Below are 20355 nucleotides of genomic sequence, written 5' to 3'. Positions count from 1 at the left end.
AATCAGAACTGGCTTTGACAAGCACTGTGGCAATTGGACAATTAAACAGACATTGGGGGGGGGGGAAGAAGAACAAACTGGGGATGAGGGTGGAGAAAACAGTGCAACAATGAATGAATGAAAACCCAAAATCTCTGTAAATGTTCGTTAAAACTAATAAAATTTAATAAAAAATAAAAAAAAAAAAGAAAAAACAAATGCCTGTTTTTTCTCATCAAGATCAGGCTAGGCAGTCTGGCCAGGGAGGCTGAGTCCTCCCTCTGTCCTTGCCTTCAGGGAGCTTCAGAGAATGGGGTGCTGAGTCAGCCTCTTAGGAAGCCACAGCACAGCAGGCCCTGGTTTACCCAGGTGAACACCAGTTCCACAAATGTTGCTATTCAGACTCGTTCACCAGCAAGGTGCTTTAGTTCAAGATCTGGCTGCAATCAGAGTTCGAGGAAAGCAGCCTCAGCTTAGATGAGGAATTCTTTTTGTTCGCTTTTCTTTATTTCTTGTCTTAAAATCACCCAGCGGCATTGAGATCCAATGTTGTTACATCTGTGAGCACTTAGACACACTTTTAATCACTCTTCTGCCCTCTGAGAAGCAGAATAACAAGAACGGGAGAGACAAGAGGAAAAACACAGAAAACGGAACCAGGGAATTTGCCCCAAGGCTGCAAGGGACAAGAAGGACACTGGGAAGCCTTGTTTTGACAGAGTTCTTTTTCCTCCTTCTGATCAAAGTCACCATCAAATATTGACTTCACATGTAATGTTTCAAAGGCAGACAGGCAAGCTTCAAGCTTGAAATGCAGACAGGCTTTTTGGCAATGGTGCCTCGAGTGTTTTCAGTCTCTGACTGTGGAAGGGGGTGAAGATGCAGAGTGACTGGGATAGTTTTCCAGGCAACTCACCTGGAGAGAAGTGTGGGCAGGTGTTAGACCAAAGACAGAACATAAACCTAGACCTCTCAGTTTTGTTCCACAGACAGTGGAGGAGATGACTGGAATTCCTGGGGCTGACAGGCTTGGGTTTGGAACATACCTGGTGAATTCCACGGAGTAATACTGAATCGGGGAACTTCCTTCACTTTCTCCAGGCTTCCAGGAGAAAGCCACTTCTGAATCAGAGACCACGATGACATGAGGCTGCTGGGGGGCTGCAGGTGGCAGGCAGGAATCTAGACAGGGCAGTAAACACAGGGAGACATGGCTGGGGGTCTCAGCTGCCAGAGGAGTTTCAATTGTTAAAAACCTGTGTGTACCCCACAACTCAAACATTTCAGTTCAGACAGACCCCCAAACCAAAGCAAGCCAACACAGTGATCCTGAAATAGTACAAGGGAAGACTTGAGTCTATGAACTGGTTTTCCCCAATCTCCCCCACAACAACCCTGCTTGAAAATCCAACTTTCAGATCATTGACCTGTGCACACAATAGTTTGTTCCTTTTAACACCTTCTCAGAACTCACACCTCTAACCAACTTTTGATTCCTCTGCAAGTGTAAATGGGAAACCCCAGGGAGTCCTGAGGACACAAAGCTCTAGAGCTCAGTTACCAACCAAATGGTCAGTGGTTTGACTCTACATGCAGCTTCACAGGAGAACGGATTTGGCAATATGCTCCCTTGAAAACGACAGACTAGGAAACCCTGCAGGGCAGTTCTACTCTGTCCCATTTGGTCACTACAGAGTTGGGAGTTGACTAGATGGCACACAACAAGGAAAACTGGAGTCCATGGGAGACACGTGTGGTTAAATGTGTGACTTCTAATCAACAATCAGCTTTGCCTTGGAAGACAGGCCGAAGAATCTGATTTCTAAAGGTTGAAACCTTGAGAAGCTTATAGGGCAGTTCTGCTTTGCACACATGAGATCATCATGTATTGTTGTTAGGTTTCATCTAGTGACCCTATGAACAACAAATCTGAACCCTGTCCTATCCTGTGCCACCCTCATCATCTCTGACACGCTTGAGTCTGCTGCTGCTGTCACAGTGTTAATCCATCTTGTTGAGAGTCTTCCTCTTTTTCTGCTGACCACCTTTCCAAGCATGATGCCCCTCTCCAGGGACTAGCCTCTCCTAGCGACACATCCACAGTATGTGAGACGAAGCTTTGCCATCATCCTTGCCTCTAAGAAGCACTCTGGCTGCACTTTTTCCAAGCCATAACTCTTTGTTCTTTTGACAATTCATGGAATGTTCAGTGCTCTTTAAGAGCTCATTAGGAGTCGGAATCAACTCAAAGGTAGTGAAAAACAGCAAGGAAAATAAAAGCTCTGAACTAACGTCCTGCATTCTCTAGTCTTCCTTTTATACCCTTCACCTTCTCATAATCAGAAGAATACACAAAAAAGGCATTTGGAAAACACACTTATCCAAAAGACTGAATCTTCCATGATCCCATCAGTCTAAGGTAACCCTCATTACTGCCTTTATATCCAGACTTTAATGCTCTGTGTTCATGCTACTATTTCTGTCTTCTCTCCCAAGCAAAAGCCCATGCATCTGTTAAAACCTGGGACACAGGTAGTTTTCTTTCTGAATGCTTCCCTGAGCCTCGAGGTAGAGAGGAAAGCTGCAAGCTGCATGTTCCTTCTCTCTGAGGCAGACCTTGGGTGCACTGGAGTTACTCGTGACCATGGCCTCACTTCTCCTTCCACAGTAAGCTCTTTGCAAGCAGCAGCTGGCACTGATTCATTTCTGTCCCCAGAGTTGAGGCTGAGTGAGGGTTTATAGGACAATTCCTGCCTGCTTCTATCCTACCCCTGCCTCGCATCTCAATCCCTACTCATTTTTCAAACTTCCCTTAACTGTCAGCGCCTCAAAGAAATGTCCTCTCACTCCTATGGCCAAGTTTTATTTCTTTTTTTAAAATGCACTATTATGTCACTGTGTGTAGCACTTACTACAGGCTGGGAGCTCTAAATTCTGAGAAGACATGAGCTGCACTTGCTACTGTTCTTCAAGGAATCCTGAGGCCCTGGTGCATAGTCGTTGCTGTTGTTAGCTGTTAACACTTTGGTCTCTGACTCCTGGTGATGCCACAAATGGAACCAGTCCTAGGCCACCCTTGGGATCAGTTGCACATCAGCCCATTGCGATCCTTAGAGGTTTTTATTGGCTGATTTTACAAACAGGTCACCAGGCCTTCCTTCCGAGTCTGTTTGGATCTGGTTGCTCGACTAAAAGCTATTTAACATCATAGCAGCTCTCTCTCATTGCTGTCAAGTTAGAACAAACTCCTAGCTGATCCTCAAGTGGGTTTCCAAGGTTGTGAATAGCAGAAGAGGAGCTTGGCTATCTTGTTCCCCCAAAACCACAGGTGGGTATCCAAACCGCTGGAGGGGTGCAGCCTTTGAGCTAGCAGTGAGCTCCCTATGGGCTATTGCACCAGACCTCCCTATTCTTGCAACACACAAGTCCTTCTTGAAGGCTGATGTTGCTGCACAGGAGATTCATGGCTGAGAAACGGGACCCAGGTCTCGTGTATGGAAAGTAAGAATTCTACAACAGTGGTACACAGTAGTTCCTCATTTATACTTGCTGAATGAAGTAACAAATAAATAGCAACTAATCATTTTTGAAAATACATTTGAACTCTTTTTACCTTGGGGCAATGTGGTAATACGGTGAGGAGAGCTAAACCGTCCATGGCCAGTCAGGCTGTGAGCTGCTACGCTCACTCGATACTCAGTGCCAGGCTTCAAGTCTCCAATCACTTCTTCCTGTCAAGGAGCAAACATGAGAGGCACAAACATCAGGTGTTTCATTTGGGCAAACAGGGAAATTGTTATCCGGGGTACTGCTCTAAAATTACCTCAGACAGAGATGGTTTGGTGTTTTCCGTAGAGTTGGCCTCATTTTAAAATGAGTGCAAAAGGTAAAGGCAATGTTATTTCCCCAAAGCAGAGGATTACTTTTCTTTGGACTCTATGGATTGTTGTATAATGAGAACTCACCCACACCATCAGAAGTTATTGGTAAAGGCTATAGTCAGTAGGCTGCAGAAAATCAGGGAGCAATCTCATTCTCCAGGGGTGGAACTTCTCAGCCTCTCTTCTCACTTGCATATCTCATTTGCAGATGAACAAGGAGCAAGAGGCCTTAGCCTATACCCAGAGATCAGGTGCCCAGTTGTGAGTTCTTAGACTCTGTATAGGCATCTGAATCCCATGAAAGCCTCTGTCCTGGTGTTTCTGACTCAGCAAGTCTAGGAAGCGTGTTGTTACTTGCATTTCTAGTCAGTTCTCAGGGAGCTCTGGTAGCCTGCTTTTAAGGAGCTGGGATGCAATCCCAAAGGTACACAGTTCAAATCCACCAGCTGCTCCACCAAGAAGGATGAGTGATCTCTTCCTGTGTGATTTAATGTCTCTGAAAACCAACTAGAGGGTCAGCTGGGGGTGAGTTCCAACGCGAAGGTAAACAACAAAAACAATAACAACAACAGTCAGTTCTCAGGTGCCACGGCTGCGGATGGAGTGGGTCTCACTTTGAAAATCACAACGATGGGTGATGGATGTGTGTGAGAACTTCTCTTACAACAATGACCCTGGCAGAAAGGACGCCTTAGGCTTTAGTGATGGTGAGGCTGCCTGAGTCTGAAACATTGTTGTTGTTGTTGTTTTGTGCCATCGAGTCGCTTGTGACTCATAGCGACCCTATGTACAACAGCCCTAAACTCCGCTCTGTCCTGTGCCAATCACACTGTCTCTGACACTCCCATTCCAATTATCCCAGTCACTGAATCAATCCACCTCATAGAGGGCCTTCTTCTCCTGCGCCGTCCCTCCACCCGCCCAAGCATGATGTCCCTCTCTAAGGACCGGTCTCTCCTCACAACATGTCCAGAGTATGTTAGACGGAGCCTCAGAATCCTTGCCTCCAAGGAGCCACCCGGTTTAACCCTTTCCAGGACAAATCTGTTTGTTTTCCTAGCAGTTCATGGTATTCTCAATACTCTTCTCCAGCACCTCAGCTCAAAGGCATCAATTCTCCTTCTATCCTCCTTGGTCACTGTCCAATTGGAGCCCTGTTAATGAGGAGCAGCAGGAGTGGGCAGGGCATTGGCATTGGAACCAAACAGGTCTGAACTGGAATCCCAACTGTTCCACTTATATTGTTGGCTTTACTATTGAAATTCTCTGAGCCTCGGGTTTTCAGTAAAATGGGGATGATAGAGAATTTCATGTGATTTTAGTGTTGCGGATAATATTTGTAAAGTGGGTGATAGAGAGCAAGCATTAGAGAAATGAGGTTGTAATGACGATTGTCTGAACTATATGGGGACCTGCTTTCCTGATTACCAATGTGTTATAAGTTGAATTATAGTGAACATTGTTGGGTGCTGTCAAGTCAGAACCAACTCATAAACTCTCCAGCGGGTTTTAAGACTATAAACTGCACAACAGGAAAGTGTCCATCTTTCTCATGAAGAGCAGTGAGTGGATTCAAACTGTCTGTCTTTAGGCTGGCAGCACAACCCCTCATTCAATAGACCACCAGATCTTCCATGGTGAAAAGTATTATAAATTGAATTGTGCTCAATTTTTTTGGTAATAGGATTTTTTAATTGGTTTGGTAATAAGTTCCTACCAGTGTAAAGTAGTTCTGAAACTAATGAATTTGGAGATATAAAAAGAACAGAATCGACAGATATACCCACATGGCAGATATTTCTATAAGCTCAAAAACTCCAAGGATTGATAGTTACTAGAAGATGAATTATATAAAAAAAGGACCCTTGTAAGCCAGAACCATGCCCTTGATTTAGACTTCTAGACTCCTAAACTCTTACAAAAAATAAAAAATCTCTTCTTTAAAGCCACTTCCTTTTGAGATTTGTTTCACAGCAGCACCAGCTGACTAACACATCTGGGCTCACCCCACTTGGCTGATGCACACGCCCATGTTCCTGTGGCACCTTCCATGACAGCCCACATCCAGTCATCTTACTTCACTAACTGCTGGGCCACTAATTAGCATTCAGTATATTTGGTGAATTGTTATTTTCCCCACATTGATTGCTACTAAATAAAAATTAATATTTTTTTTTAAATTCAGCAAATAACAATTGGATACTTAACTCAGTATTTTTTAAAAAAATTATATTGTGATTTTAACAAAAGTTTACAGAAAAGTTGGATTTTCATTGATTCATAATTCATTAGTTCTTTACCCTGACTAGGGGGCTCTGGTGGCCTAGTGGCAAGGAGCTGTGTTTCAATCGCTAAGGCAGGTGATCAGAAAGCACCAGCTGCTCCGTGTGATTTATTGTTGTTGTTATGTGCCCTCAAATCAACTGCAACTCATAGCAACTCTATGCACAAGAGCTCTGAACACTGCTCTGTCCTTGGCCAATCTCATTGACTCTGATACACCTACCCCATGACTTCAATTACTGTGTCAATACTTCTCATCCAGGGTTTTCCTCTCCTATGCTGTCCCTCCACCCACTCAAGCATGATGTCCTTCTCCAAGGATTGGTCCCTCCTAGCAACATGCTCAAAGTATGTGAGATGGAGCTTTAAAATCTTTAGCTCCAAAGAGAAAACTGGTTTCATCCTCTCCAGGACAGACATGTTTGTTCTCTTGGCAATCATGATATGTTCAGCACCACAACTCAAAGGCATCAATTCTTCTGTCATTCTTATTCCTTTTTCTCTGGTGCATAGCAAGTAATTCCAAAGACGATGTCCTGGGTCAGGTGTACCTTAGTTTCTTAACTGATATCGTTGCTCTACAGCACTCTGGAGAGGCCCCTGAAGGCTGATTTTCCCAGTACAATTTGTGTTTTAGGATTTCTGCCTCTGAAAACCCACTGGAAGGTCAGCTATGAGTCGGGTCTGACTCCAACTACTCTGACTGCATTTTAGGATCACGTGGGCTTTGTTTTATTGTATAATATAATGGTTCCTAAGGCAAAGTACCACTAAGTGGATGACTTTAAGCAACAGGAATGTTTTATAGCTCTGGAGTCTAGATGTTTAAATCAACAATTTGGGGGAGGCTATATCCCCTGTGAAGTCTCTATCACAATATTCTTTCATGTTTCTGCTACTGACTGGCAACTTAAGCCATTTCTAGTCTTGTGTATACATCTTTACATGTCATGGTTTTCCTCTCTCCCCGTTTCTTTGTATCTCTTCTCTTTCATAGGATACCACTCAGTGTGGACAAACATGACTTGATCTTCTTGATAACATTTTCAATGAAACTGTGGCTAAGTCTGAGAAGAACGAAAATTCCACATCATTGGATCATGCTTATGCTTATGCTTGGACAAAGAGGCAGTCGTCAGAACAGAAAAGGGAAACACTGCATGGTTCAAAATTGGGAAGGGTGTACGCTCGGGATGTGTCCTATCTCCATACCTTTTTAATCTGTATGCAGAACAGATCATCTGGGAGGCTGGGAGGAGAAATGTGGCATCGGGATTAGAGGAAGACTCATCAACAATCTGCATTATGAAAATGACACAACTCTGCTTGCTGAAACTGAAGAGGACCTGAAGTGCTTGCTGAGAAGGTCAAGGACTTCACCTTTCAATATGGATTGAAGCTCAACATCAGGAAACAAAGATTCTCACCACTGGGCCAATTGGCAGCATTATGATAGGTGGTGAAGAGATTGCGGTTGTTTGTTTGGCTCCCCAGTCAACATTCTTGGTACCAGCAGCCAGGAAATCAAAAGACAAATTGCATTGGGAAAGTCTGCTGTCAGAGATCTCTCCAAAGTACTGAAGAGCAATGATGTCAGTCTGGAGACTAAGGTGTGCCTGATGCAGACCATGGTCTTTGCAATTACTTGTTAAGGATCAGAGAGCTGGACAATGCCTAGGGATTCTAAAAGGAGAATTGATGCCTTTGAGCTGTGGTGGTGGTGGAGAAGAGTATTGAAAATACCATGGACTGGTAAGAGAACAAACAGGTTGATCCTAGAGAGGGTGAAACCAGGTTGCTCCTTGGAGGCAAGGATTCTAAAGCTTAGTCTGACATAATTTGAACATGTTGCAAGGAGGGACGAGTCCTAGGAGAGGGATGTCATGCTTGGGAGAGTGGAAAGATAGTGTGGGGGAGGCGGGAAGAAGACCTTCTATGAGAGGGATTGATTCAGTGACTCATTTAATGGGAGTGAGTGTATCAGAGACAATGAGATAGAGCAGAGTTTAGGGCTGTTGTACATAGGGTTACAATGAGTTGCCTGCACCTAACAAAAGCAACAACAAATTTTCTAAATAAGGTCATGTTAACAGGCTGCAGGAGTTCTATTTTTCAGGGACAATTCTATCTATAAAAAGGTATTTTTACTTAATGATGCTTGAGCCCATGCTCCATGCTCCGAATCTCAGGGGCCCCAAGGCCCTGACCTGGCCAGGTTTGTAGGTCCCTGGTCTTGGGCTCAGCTCCATGCTCTGAGTCCCAATGGTTCCTCTTCTTCACATGTATCTACCACCTCTCCCCTGCCTCTACCATCTTAAAAACTTCTGTTCTCCATCATGCATACATTCCTCTCCTTAGGGACCACTTTCTTCTTCTTCTTTTTTTTTAAAGATTCTGCATTTTAAATGGTTTTATTAAAAAATTATATTGATTTCTTTACCAAGTTTGAATACATTGTTTTTCACAAAAGATCCTTCCCATTTCCTTCACCCCTCACCCACCCATCGAATTGTGTAACCCTATGATTAACACACTACCCTCCCACTCATTCTCACCCCTCTTTTTACACTGTCCCCTCCTTTGATCCTCATGCTTATTCTACAAGAATGGTTTTACACAGGATTTACCCTTGTGGGACTAAGTTAGTACACTCAGCATAACGCTTCTTAAAGAAGTTCTCTCTACTTTCCTACCTCCTTTCCTCCCCATAAAAGAATATTGAGATGTTCTTACTCAAGTCAGCAACACAACTTGGTGGTAAATCCACTGGGAATGTATGTTCTAGTCTTTCTGTGGATTTCTGTCACTTTCAGTACTTTTTTCTTAAGACATGTGGCTCCCTTAAAAGCCCCCACTCTGTTTATTTGCAATTTTGTTCTACCACTTGAATTCTGTTTGATATCTTCTCCCTATTCCCCTTGTTCATCTTATCTTTTAAATGCTGGTTTTCCCGGTGGTTCATTCCTCACCACCTTTCCTTCTCCTGCAGTGTAGAGGCTATTTTGGGTAAGCTCATATACTACTCCCTTAGCTTCGAGCACCATTTTAGCACTTCCACTCTCCATTTCTGCATCTGTGGTCCGGTCTCCCTCTTGAGCTGTAGGTATGGATTTATGACTGAGTTTAGAATAACTCTATCCTAAAACTACCAACCAACTCAAGACTAACATAATCAAAGGCAACTTATCACTCTTCCTCTCACTGCCCAAAACATCACAACACTTTTCTATCCCTCTCGTGCTTTCTCTCACTGGTTGACCTCACATTCACTAAGTGATCTAAACAGGAAACTCTGAACAAATTTTTCCAGGTGCACTCTTACTTCCCAGTCACCCATCAGTTATCAATACAGCTGATTCTACCTCTTGCATGCAACACATTTGTGTTATCTCATCACTGTTGCTGTTACCAGGTACTACCAAGCTGGTTAAAACTCATAATGATATGCAACAGAAGAAAGTACTGCCTAGTTCACAATCATTGCTATATCTGAGCCGGTGTTGCAGCCATTGTATCCATCTATCTCATGTGAGGCCTTCCTCTTTTTTTTTTTTCTCTTCTACTTTAATACAATTGCTAGCAGCAGTTAGGAGATCAGGAGATGTACTGTACTGGGAAAGTCTGCAGTTAAGGACCTCTCCAAATTATTGAGAATTAACAATGTGAGCTTGACAACTGAGGTGCACCTGACTAAGATCACAGTCTTTTCAGTCATCTGCTATGCATTTGAGGATTGGACAATGAATAAGGATGGCTGAAGAAAAACTGATGCCTTTGAGCTGTGGTGCTGGAGAAGAGTACTGAAATAGCTCATGGACTACCAAAAGAACAAACACATACACCTTGGAGAAAGTGTAACCAGAGTGCTCCTTGGAGGCAAAGGTGATAAAGCTTCTTCTCGCATACTTTGGGGATGTTGCCAGGAGAGGCTATTCCTTGGAGAAGGACATCATGCTTGGAAACATTGATCAGAAAGAAGAAGACCCTCAAGCAGCCGGATTGATACAGTTACAGCAGCAATGGGCTTGAGTATATCAGAGATTGTGAGGATGGCACAGGATAGGACAGGGTTCAGATCTGTTGTTCATAGGGTCATTATCGGTCATACTCGACTCGACAGCACCTAAGAACAACAGCTACTTCTAGAAAGCATAACATCCTTCTCCTGAGACTTGTCTGTGCTTCTAACATGCTCAAATGTGAATTCTGCTCAATGTCCCTTTTAGGGAGCAGTCTGGCTATACTTCCTGCAAGACAGATTTGTTCATTCTTCTAGAAGTCAATGGTCTATTCAGTATTCTTGCCCAAGATTCAAAAGCATCAATTCTTCTTCAGTCTCCCTTATCTATTGTCCAGATTTTTCACACTATACAGGCTCAGGTATATCTAATCTTCTTTCATCCTTACAACCATTTAGGTCTAATTCTTCATAATGATGACTCCATTCCATGGTGAAAACAGCCTCTGAATTCTCTTTGCCACCAATACTATCTATTCCTCCAATCTAAATACCACATTGCCAGGTAATTTCTCTAACCTCCAAGTCTGGTCTTGTCATTGCTCCCTTAGAATGATATATTGAGCCCTCCTGTTTATCCTTCCAGCATCGTCTCGTGCCATCGCCTCTCCTTAATTCTAAATTCCAGTCATATTTAAGAACTTGGCAGGGCTCAAATTTATGCCATTCAATTCTTTGCTGCTGGGCCTTTGAACCTGCTTCCCCTTCTCTGTGAAGTCCCCTTCTCCTGCTCTTGCCTGGCTCACCCCTGCTCATGCTTCATGACTCAGTTCAACTGAGACATTACCTCATTACTCTGACCCCCATCCCCAGTCTTGTTAGGTGCACTCTTCTCTGCTCCCTGGTGTCCTTAGTGTATCTCCACTCATGTCTTAATGACACTTACAATGTGTTGTAATTGTCAGTTTGTCAACCTGTCCCTTGCACTAGAGGGTAGGAGGCAAGTTCTAATTTCTTTCCCATTCCAAAGCTTGCATGGTCTCAGGCAGACAGCGAACGCTCCAGCAATGCTTTCTGATAAATAAATAAATGAGCTAGAAAGCGAATGAAAGAAAGACATCAAGCTAGATGGCCAAGATAAACAGATGACCTCATCCAAAGCCAGCTGTTCCCTCCGACTCCTCTGTTGTGATTTATGACTGCATCAGCACCTCTGCCCCAGGCTCAGGAGTTAGGAACGCCAGCAACAGGACTGACACGCTCTTGCCCTCCTCCATTCAGCCTCTTCCCCACATTGTCTTTTCAATCTGTTCCACTCTTTCCATTACTATCACGGTAGCCTAGTATAGGCTCCCGTGACTCCTCTCCTGGGCCATCTCTATAATTTCTGACATGTCGGTGTCCAGTCTGTTCCTCCATCCCTCTCCCTCACACTCTATCCTACGGTTAGCTGGAGAGGAGGCTATGTGGAGCATACTCACTTTCAGCCTCCCAGCCGTGTATCCCAGTTCCAGCATCTATCACTTTGTTTCATATAAAGTTGAGCAGTTAGGAGACTTGGGGGAGTGTGCAGATGTAACACACCTCTTTTTCCATTTCTCACACCACCACTCCAGATTGATCCCAAAGAAAGAGAGATGCAAACTAACTCAGTGCTATCAAAAGTCTTTCAATATAGGATTCTCTTCGCCTGTAAACCTATCATACAGTATAAAGTAAAGGAGTAAGGACGTGGCTCCACAGTCTATGGCACATACTTGCTACAAGCCAATGCCAAATATGATTACTGAATGGAGGGTCTGGGTTTGGTTTTGGTGAACTGAATAATATTGTTGCGGTTGTATGTAACCTTGAGTTGACTATGACTCATAGTAACCCTATGAACAGTAGCCCTGAATCCTGCCTTATCTTGAGCCAATCTCACTGTCTCTGACACACTGTCTTCATTTCCATAGTCACTGTGTCAATCTATTTCATGCAGGGCCTTCCTATCCTGTACTCACCTTCCAAACATCATGTCCTTCTCCAAAGACTGATCCCTCAATCTCCAAAATGCCTAAGTCTCCTTTAGAATAAGTTCTAACTCCATCCTGCTAAAATTTGTAAGTCCTAATTGCCCAGAACACTTAATTGTGCGCATGAGAAATCTATACTGAGATCAAGAAGCTCCAAACAAAGCAAGAGGATACTGCATGGAAAATCAGGAAAGATGTGCATCAGGGATGTATACCTTCTCCATACCTATTCAAGCTGAATGCTGAACAAATAATTCACAAAGCTGGGCTCTATAAAGAGGAATGTGACATAAGGACTGGAGGAAGAGTCATCAACAGCCTGCATTATGCAGATGACACAACCTTGTTTGCTGAAAGTGAAGAGGATATGAAACATTTGCTGCAGAAGATTAAGGACGACAGCATTCGGTATGGGTTACATCTCACCATCAAGAACAGAAAGGTCCTCACCACAGGACGAACAGTCAACATTATGATAGATGGAGAAAGGATTGGAGCTGTCAATGATTTCATCTTCTGTGGATCAAAAATCAACATCTTTGTACCAACAATAAGGAAATTAGAAAACATATTACATTGTGCACGTCTGTTGTCAGAGACTTCTCCAAAATGCCGAAGAGCAATGATGTAAGTTTGAAGACTAAGGTGCACCTAATCAGGTCATGGTCTTCTCGATTACCTGTTATTCATCAAAGAGCTGGACAATGAATAAAGATGACAGAAGAAGAATTGATGCCTTTGAGTTGCTGTCAAAAGCACAAACAGCTATGTCCTGGGAAAAGTACAGACAGAGTACTCCTTGAAGAAAAAGATGGTGAAGCTTAGTCTTTCATACCTTGGACATGTAGCTAGGTGAAGCTATTACTTGGAAAGGGACATCATACTTGGAAAGATGGAGGGTCAACAAAGGAGAACAAGACCCCCAATGAGATGGATTGGCACAGTGACTTCGGCAATGGGCTCTAGTGTGTCAGAGATGAAGACGATGGCACAGGAAATAGTATGGTTTAGCTTGGCTTTATAGGGTCACTATGAGTTATACTTGACTTGATGGCACCTAACAGCAATTGAACTAATTTGAAATAAGATTTTTGTACATGTAATTAAACAAAGCATTTGGAATGAGATCTTCCTGGACTTAAGGTTAGTCCTACAAGAAATTGTGAGGTTAACACTACTATATTGATCACATACTGTCTAGGAAATTCTTTGAACATCAATGGGTATTTTGTTGGGTTTTTAACTATTTTCCTTGTAGGCTTCCTTTACTGGCCAATTTTTGTCCAGAAAATCATTCATTATTGCAAACCAGAGTCTAAATTTTCTTTCATTTTGAGAGCTATACAAACAGATATAGTTAACTTCCTTCAGATCTATGAGGTAGTATCATTGTTTTTCCTCATCCACATGGAAGGAAAGAGTGTTCTGAAATAGTAGTGATTTGTCCAAGGGTATGTATTTAGTAAGTAGCAAAGGTAAGACTTGAACCTGCTTCTTTTTTACTCCAAAGGCCAAGTTCTAATTAGAAATACAAGAGTGTTGTTATTATGTGCCGTTGAGTATAGAATCTTAAGTAATACAACAACAAAAATAAAATTATTATAGATCAGATCATTACTTTATGGATATGAAAGTTATACATAAAAAATTTATATTTGAAAACGAAGGGGAAAAAATACATGTGAAGAGATTCCTTGTTATTGTTGCTATTGTTAGGTGCCATGAAATAAACAATGCGTGACAGTGATCTGATGAATGACAGATGTGAACCTTGCCCTCTCCTTCACCATTCTCCTGGGTTCCGGATGCTCACAGCCATTGTGGTCACTTAGTCAGTCCATCTCCTTGAAGATCTATGTCTCTTCCACCAACCCTCTACCTTTCACCACATGATGTTTCTCTTTCTAAGGATGGATCCCTCCTCAAAATATCCCAGTAAGTGAGACTGAATGCCATCATTCTTGCCACTAAAGAGCTTTCTGGCTGCACTTCCTTCAGAACAAATTTGTGTGTTCTTTTGGCAGTCCATGTTGATACTCATCACCAACACTACAAGTCAAAGGCATTGGCTCTCCCTTGGTCTTCCGTATTCATTGAACAACTTCCAGATACAGAGGAAGCAATTGAAAATATCATGGCTTGGGTCAAGTGCACCTTAGTCTTCAAACTGACACCCTGGCCCTGTAAACCTTTGGAGAGGTCCTTGACAGCATATTTCCCAAATGCAATATGGCTTTTGATTTCTGGACTGCAGCTACCATGGATGTTGATTATGGATCAAATGAAAATGAAACCTTTGACTACTTCATTCTTTTCTCCCTCTGCCACGATGTTGCCTATTGGTCCAATGGTGAGGAATTTTGGCTTTTTGATGTTGAGATGTAACCCATATTGAAGGCTGTTGTTGTTGTATACTGTTAAGTCAGAACCAACTCATAACTGGCCCTCTGGAAGGTTTTCAGAGGTAGTTAATCGCTGGTGGCCTCTAACTGTGTGCCTTCAGGATTGCAGCACAGCTTCTCTTGAAGGCTGTAGTCTTTGGTTTTCTGCAGTAAGTGCTAAATGGGGAATTTAGTGCCAAAAATAACCCAGGTGTATCCTAGGAGGTAGAGGGATATCCTTCTAGAAACCATTTCTCTGTTTCTGGTCTATGTTTGTTCCTGTGCTCAGAGTTTGGTGGGTTTGCAGAAGAGAGTGAGGATCTAGGGAACAGAGTGGTGGAGTCCATGAGAAGGGGGTGGGGTTAGGTGGTGAATCAGTAGTCACATTTTGTTCTGACATCCCTCTTCCCATATGGAATTTCTTATTCATTGAAACCTGTAATAACCCATGCAGACCATGTAGGTGAATTCTACACACGTTGACACATTCTTGGGTTTCTGTCCTTTATTCACTTATAACTGTGATGTTAGCTTTTATCAAAGTACGTAAGATGTTAAACATATTATTTTTAAGGTTGAAAACCAAACAATGTTTTGGGGTATTTTCTTGAGGAAGTTGGAAAACCAATCAAAATGTCTATCATTCTTGAACTTTTTTCCTATAAAGATTGTGAGAAATGGTCAGACTGAGAAAGATTCCCCCCTCTCCCCCTTGTAATAGAAGTCAAAGTGAATTTACCAGTCTTCTCTACCTATTTAGGGAGCAAAGTTGGGAGGTCTGCTGTAAAAGAAGCCTGTTTTGTGCTTGCTCAGTCCTTTCTGACATGTAAAATCTCTTTCAAAAAGCTTTTGTTTTGATTTGCATCTCTCTTTTTGCCAGTGATATTAAGCATTTCTTCATGAGTCTGTGGGCCATCTGAATGCCTTTCTCTGTAAAAAGCCTTTCCATGTCTTTTGCCCATCTTGTAATTGGGTTATCAGTCATTTTCTTCTGGAGGCCCAGGAGTATTCTGTAAACGTTTGTTAAAAGAGCCTTGTCTGAGATGGTACTGCCAAACCAACTAACTCAGTCTCCTAAGGACAAATACTGCATAAGACCATTATTGTAAAAATAGAAGGATAAGTAGTAAAACATGTATGGGAACTCTAGAGGGGAAGACGTGGGAACAAAGGGGTAAGAATGGGTAGGGGAGAAACCAGAGGGTTGCACTAGGTAGAGTGAGGGGGCGAAGGAAATGGGAAGGATCCAGCGTGGACCTGAAAAGACAGGGTAATGATGGGCAAAGTCGCTGGTGATTGATTTTATAAAACATAATGCATGGGAATCATTGTATGAAACACAATGTATATGAACTTTGTGAGCAAACCAATATAAAAGAAAAATTTTTTTTTAAAAAAGCACTTTTGTCTTCTTGGTGGACCTGGCAGGTGTCATGTGCTCTGTGCCTTGACACTTACATAAGAGAAAATCTAAATCAGCCTTCAGCTTTAAAGTAAGTGAACTGTTCTCTGAATGCTCTCTGAAAGATGACCAAAGACAACAACTTCCACTTTATGACTGATGCGATCATGACAGTTTGCACCTAAATAGCATTTTGGAATTTATAAGGTGTCTCATTTAAGCCTCACAGAAGGCCTATGAGGTCAGATCTATTATCTTCATTTTATAGAAGATGAAACTAGAGCCTGCGAGGTGACATAACAGCCCGTGGAGGCAGCACTTGGGGTCTGGTTTCCCTCATAAAATGTATCGACTTAATGTGCTTCCAATTGCCTGACTCTGAGACATGTCATGCCTGATTCTCAGCCTAGCACCTAGTCTATCAGATGGTCACAGGACAAATCTCGTTCTGTCCAATTACAATCTATCAAGGTCACTGACTCACTGTCTTTCAGTACTCATCCTCTTCTTGTACTAACCAAAACAACAAATCCAGTTGTTGTAGTCAACTCTGACTTATGGTCAGTCCATCTGCGTCACAGTAGGACTAGGTGCCATGGCTGGCTTTTCAAAATTAGATCTAAGAAGACATAATTCCCACTCACAGCCACCCTTTAGGACAAAGAAATGTCTCCTAGGATTTCCAAGGCTGTAAACCTTTACAGATTTAGACTGACACATTTTTCTCCCATGGAGTGACCAGTAGTTTTGAACTGCCAACATTTTGGTCAGCTGCCAAGTGCTTTCAGCACCAGCTAAATCTTTCCATCTCCATTAGTAACTCATAAACTTGGATACAACTTTATAGCTCATCCCTCAAGTTAAAGCTTGATTATCTTGACTGAAGTTCAGAACCATCAGGTGGGCAACCCTAGTGAAATGAAAAAGTGCTATCTTCCAAACATCTCTCCAATGGCCCACTGGAAGACTGTAGAGGTGGAATCGAGGGAGAGGAGTTGGATTTTCTAGTTTGTGAGTGGTTACACATAGCAGGTGCTGAGAAACCATTAATTTTGGGAGTGGACGAAGCTTCTTTGTGTGGGCCTGTTCTATGACTTCCAGGAGTATCGACATTGCTGATGTGGATGCACAGAAAGGTCTTGGTGGGTGTTGTTGAGTTGAGTAGGACTCATAACGACCATATGAACAGTCTGCCTGAACCCTACCCTATCCTGTGCCATCCTCATCATCTCTGACACACTAGAGCCCATTGCTGAAGTCATCATGTCAATCTAGCTCATTGGGGGGGTGTGTCTTCATCTCCTTTACTTCCCCTATCTTTACCACCCCCATCTTTTCAAGCATGATGGCCTTTTCTATGAATCCTTGCATGGCTACATGTCTAAAGTATGAAATATGAAGCTTTACCATCTTTTCCCCCAAGGATCACTCAGCCTGCACTTTTCCCATTACATACTTGCTTGTTATTTGCCAGTACATGGGATATTAAATACTCTTCTCCAGCACCCTAACTCAAAGGCATTAATTCTTATTCTATCATCCTTATTCACTATCCAGTTCTCTGATGTGTAGCAGGGCGATTGAGAATATCATGGCCTGAATCAGGTGCACCTTAATCTTTAAACTGGTATTGCTCTTCAGCATTTTGGAGGAGTCTCTGATAGCGGACTTGACCAGTGTAATAAGTCTTCTGATTTCCTGATTGCTTGTATCAAGGATGTTGATTGTTGATCCAAGAAAGATGAACTAACTGACAGCTTCAATCCTTTCTCCACCTACCATAATGTTGACTGTTGGTCCTATAGTGAAGACCTCTGCTTTCTAGATGTTGAGATGTAACCCATACTGAAGGTTCCCTGATCTTCTGCAGCGAGCACTTAATATTCTCATCACTTGCAGTCAGCTAAGTTGTGTCATCTTCACAGTGCAGGTTGTTGATGAGTCTTCCTCCAAACCTGATGGCACATTCTTCTTCACAAAGTTTTGTGAATTATTTTGCTCAACATAAAAATTAAATAGGTATGGAGAAATGGTAGAACAATGATACACTTCCTGATTTTAAACTGTGCATTGCTCCCTTGCTACATTCAGATAACAGCTTCTTGTTCTAGATATAGATTCTGTATGAACACAATTAACTGTTACTCAGGGACAGTGGTACCTGCAGTCAGGAATTATTGCTAATGCACCCTTTCACTTATAGTCTTGGAAAGAGAAATTCAGGGAATTTCCTTGGTCTTACTTCAAATCACCTTTACACTGGGTGTAAAAATTAGATGATGGGGTGTAGCCTAGAACTATATTCCAGCTTGATTCCTAAGTAAGTTTTTTCCCCCAACCTTAAGTGTGACCCACGGCTTGTATGTCATGGAAAAAGTGCAGCCAGAGTGCTCCTTGGAGGCAAGGATGATAAAGCTTCATCTTTCATACTTTGGACATGTAGCCAGGCAAAGATTCATAGAAAAGAACACCATACTTGGAAAGGAGGGGGGTGAAGTGAAGGAAAGGAATATCCCCCTCTCAATGAGATGGATTGACACAATGACTTCAGCAACGGACTCCAGTGTGTCAGGATAGGGTAGGGTTCAGGTTGGCTGAATCATTGTTCTGGGTCAACCAGCCCAGCAGACTCCAAAGGGTATCCCGGGATAGGGAAGACATGATACTGAGATGCTGGAAGAAAATATCAAAACTGCCTATTTCCATTTTATCTCCTCAAAAATTCCATCCTGCTTAATAATGTACATAATGAATTAGATAGCAGTGCATGTATAATTGATAACATAGAAATATACATACACTGGAGCATGTTCAAATATTTTTAACTGTTCATGTACATGATCAAAAAATGTGGCAAGCCAACTCCCAGCTTGGACATCTATTTCTATTTTTATTTCTAACTTTTAGAAGAAGTTATCAAATTGCTCACATTTTATAATCTTTTTTAGAATTTGTTTTCCAGAAAGAAAACTGCAAGTGGTTCTTCTAAGCAAGGCATAATAATGAGCGTGAAATGCTAGTCAGATCACAGGCATCTACACAGGCAAGTGAGAAAATAATGTATAATTATTCCACACTATTGACTAAGGAAGTTTGTTTACTGATAATTTAAATCAAATCAGCCCTAAGTTAACCCTGTCCTCTATCAGAGGCATTCAATGAAAAAAAGACAAACCCTCCAAGCTTTTAGGTGAACCAGTCATGTTTAACTGCAAAGGTCTGAATGTATAAGCAGGAATAAGAGAGGGACAATGAAGAAAAAAAATAAGGGAGAAGGTACAACCCATCATTGATGTTGCCCTAGTTTTCTAGTCTTTTCTTTCCTTTGCAATCTGATGTACATTGTCTAGGGGCAGAGCTTAAATTATTTCAACCTTCAAAAAAATGTTCCTCTTACACTTACCATGTCAAGTGTGAGGAAACAACACATCAGAGGATGAAAGTGGCTTATTTTTTTAAAGAGAGAGAGAGGGAGGAGAGAGAAGAGGGAGGGAGAGAAAAGGGAGGGAGGGAGGGAGGGAGGGAAAGAAAGAAAGAGAGAGAGAGAGAGAGGTGCACAGATTTATTTCTAAATGATCAAAAACTCTCCTGGTACCATCACAACTCCTACTCACACTAGAACTAAGTCTGATTCAGTACACAATCTTATTCAATAGCGACATTTCCATGAGAAGCTTGGGTTGGGACAGGGATTTAGTTTTTCAAAGCATACTTACAATAAAAGTCTGATGATCAGGTTGTCCCTGGAGAGAGAGGGGAGAAAAGAAAGTACGTGAAGATCTAAATTGAGCCCAGAGAGCACTTCTCCCTCCCACCTCTGTACAACCAAAGGCTGTAAGCACTAATTTTTGCAATAGGAATAATACTGACCATTTCTCCTTTTCTCACTCTTTTTCATGGTTATCATGTCAGAGCTGACTCATAGCTGACCTTCCAGAGGCTATAAATCACACAAGACAAGGTTGCCCATCTTTCTCCTGCTGAACAGCTGGTGGATTTGAACTACCTGTCTTTGGGTTGGCAGAACAACTCTTTATCTACTAGGTCACCAGAGCTGGGTATTCTGTGTCAGACATTGCGTCTTGAGCTCTATGCTCACAGCATTCATACGGTACAGGATATTAGCACACAGCACACAAGTTGCCAAGCCCTCTCTGTTCATGGCACCCTTAGTGTCTTGTGTAAAAGAAATGTTCAACATTTTCATTTATCAAATGCTTAAATCCAAATAGCCTGGTAGCTGTAGTATGCAAGGATGCAGCTATTTTGTTTGAAAATATACAATATTTCACATTGCTTCTCTGAGTTTGCTTTTAAATAGCTCTCAGAAAGCCTGAATACCAACTATGGGTATCACAGACATAATAAGAACAATATAGGTACTGTTTTAACGCATAAATGATCCAGGAAGTATTAAAAGAAGATGGAAAGAATATACTGAGTCACTGTATGGAAA

At 42.2% G+C, this 20355-nt stretch overlaps 1 protein-coding gene across 1 annotated transcript in view; it reads right to left on the bottom strand.

The window, feature by feature from the left end:
• EGFLAM (EGF-like, fibronectin type III and laminin G domains) overlaps positions 1-20355 on the bottom strand; it is a 195487-nt gene that overhangs the window by 152344 nt on the left and 22788 nt on the right. Inside the window, exons 3-5 of the mRNA XM_006889542.1 lie at positions 19616-19642; positions 3593-3710; positions 1026-1161 (exon numbers count right to left, since the gene is read on the bottom strand). Of these exons, the coding sequence (XP_006889604.1) occupies positions 1026-1161; positions 3593-3710; positions 19616-19642 (281 nt within the window). The remainder of the gene's footprint in view (positions 1-1025; positions 1162-3592; positions 3711-19615; positions 19643-20355) is intronic.

The sequence above is a fragment of the Elephantulus edwardii genome, unplaced genomic scaffold (genome assembly GCF_000299155.1).
Source record: "Elephantulus edwardii isolate Elephantulus edwardi_28Jun2011 unplaced genomic scaffold, EleEdw1.0 scaffold00079, whole genome shotgun sequence".
Taxonomy (NCBI): Eukaryota; Metazoa; Chordata; class Mammalia; order Macroscelidea; family Macroscelididae; genus Elephantulus; species Elephantulus edwardii.
The sequence above is the reverse complement of the archived record's forward strand: the minus strand, read 5'-3'. Positions and strand labels throughout refer to the sequence as shown.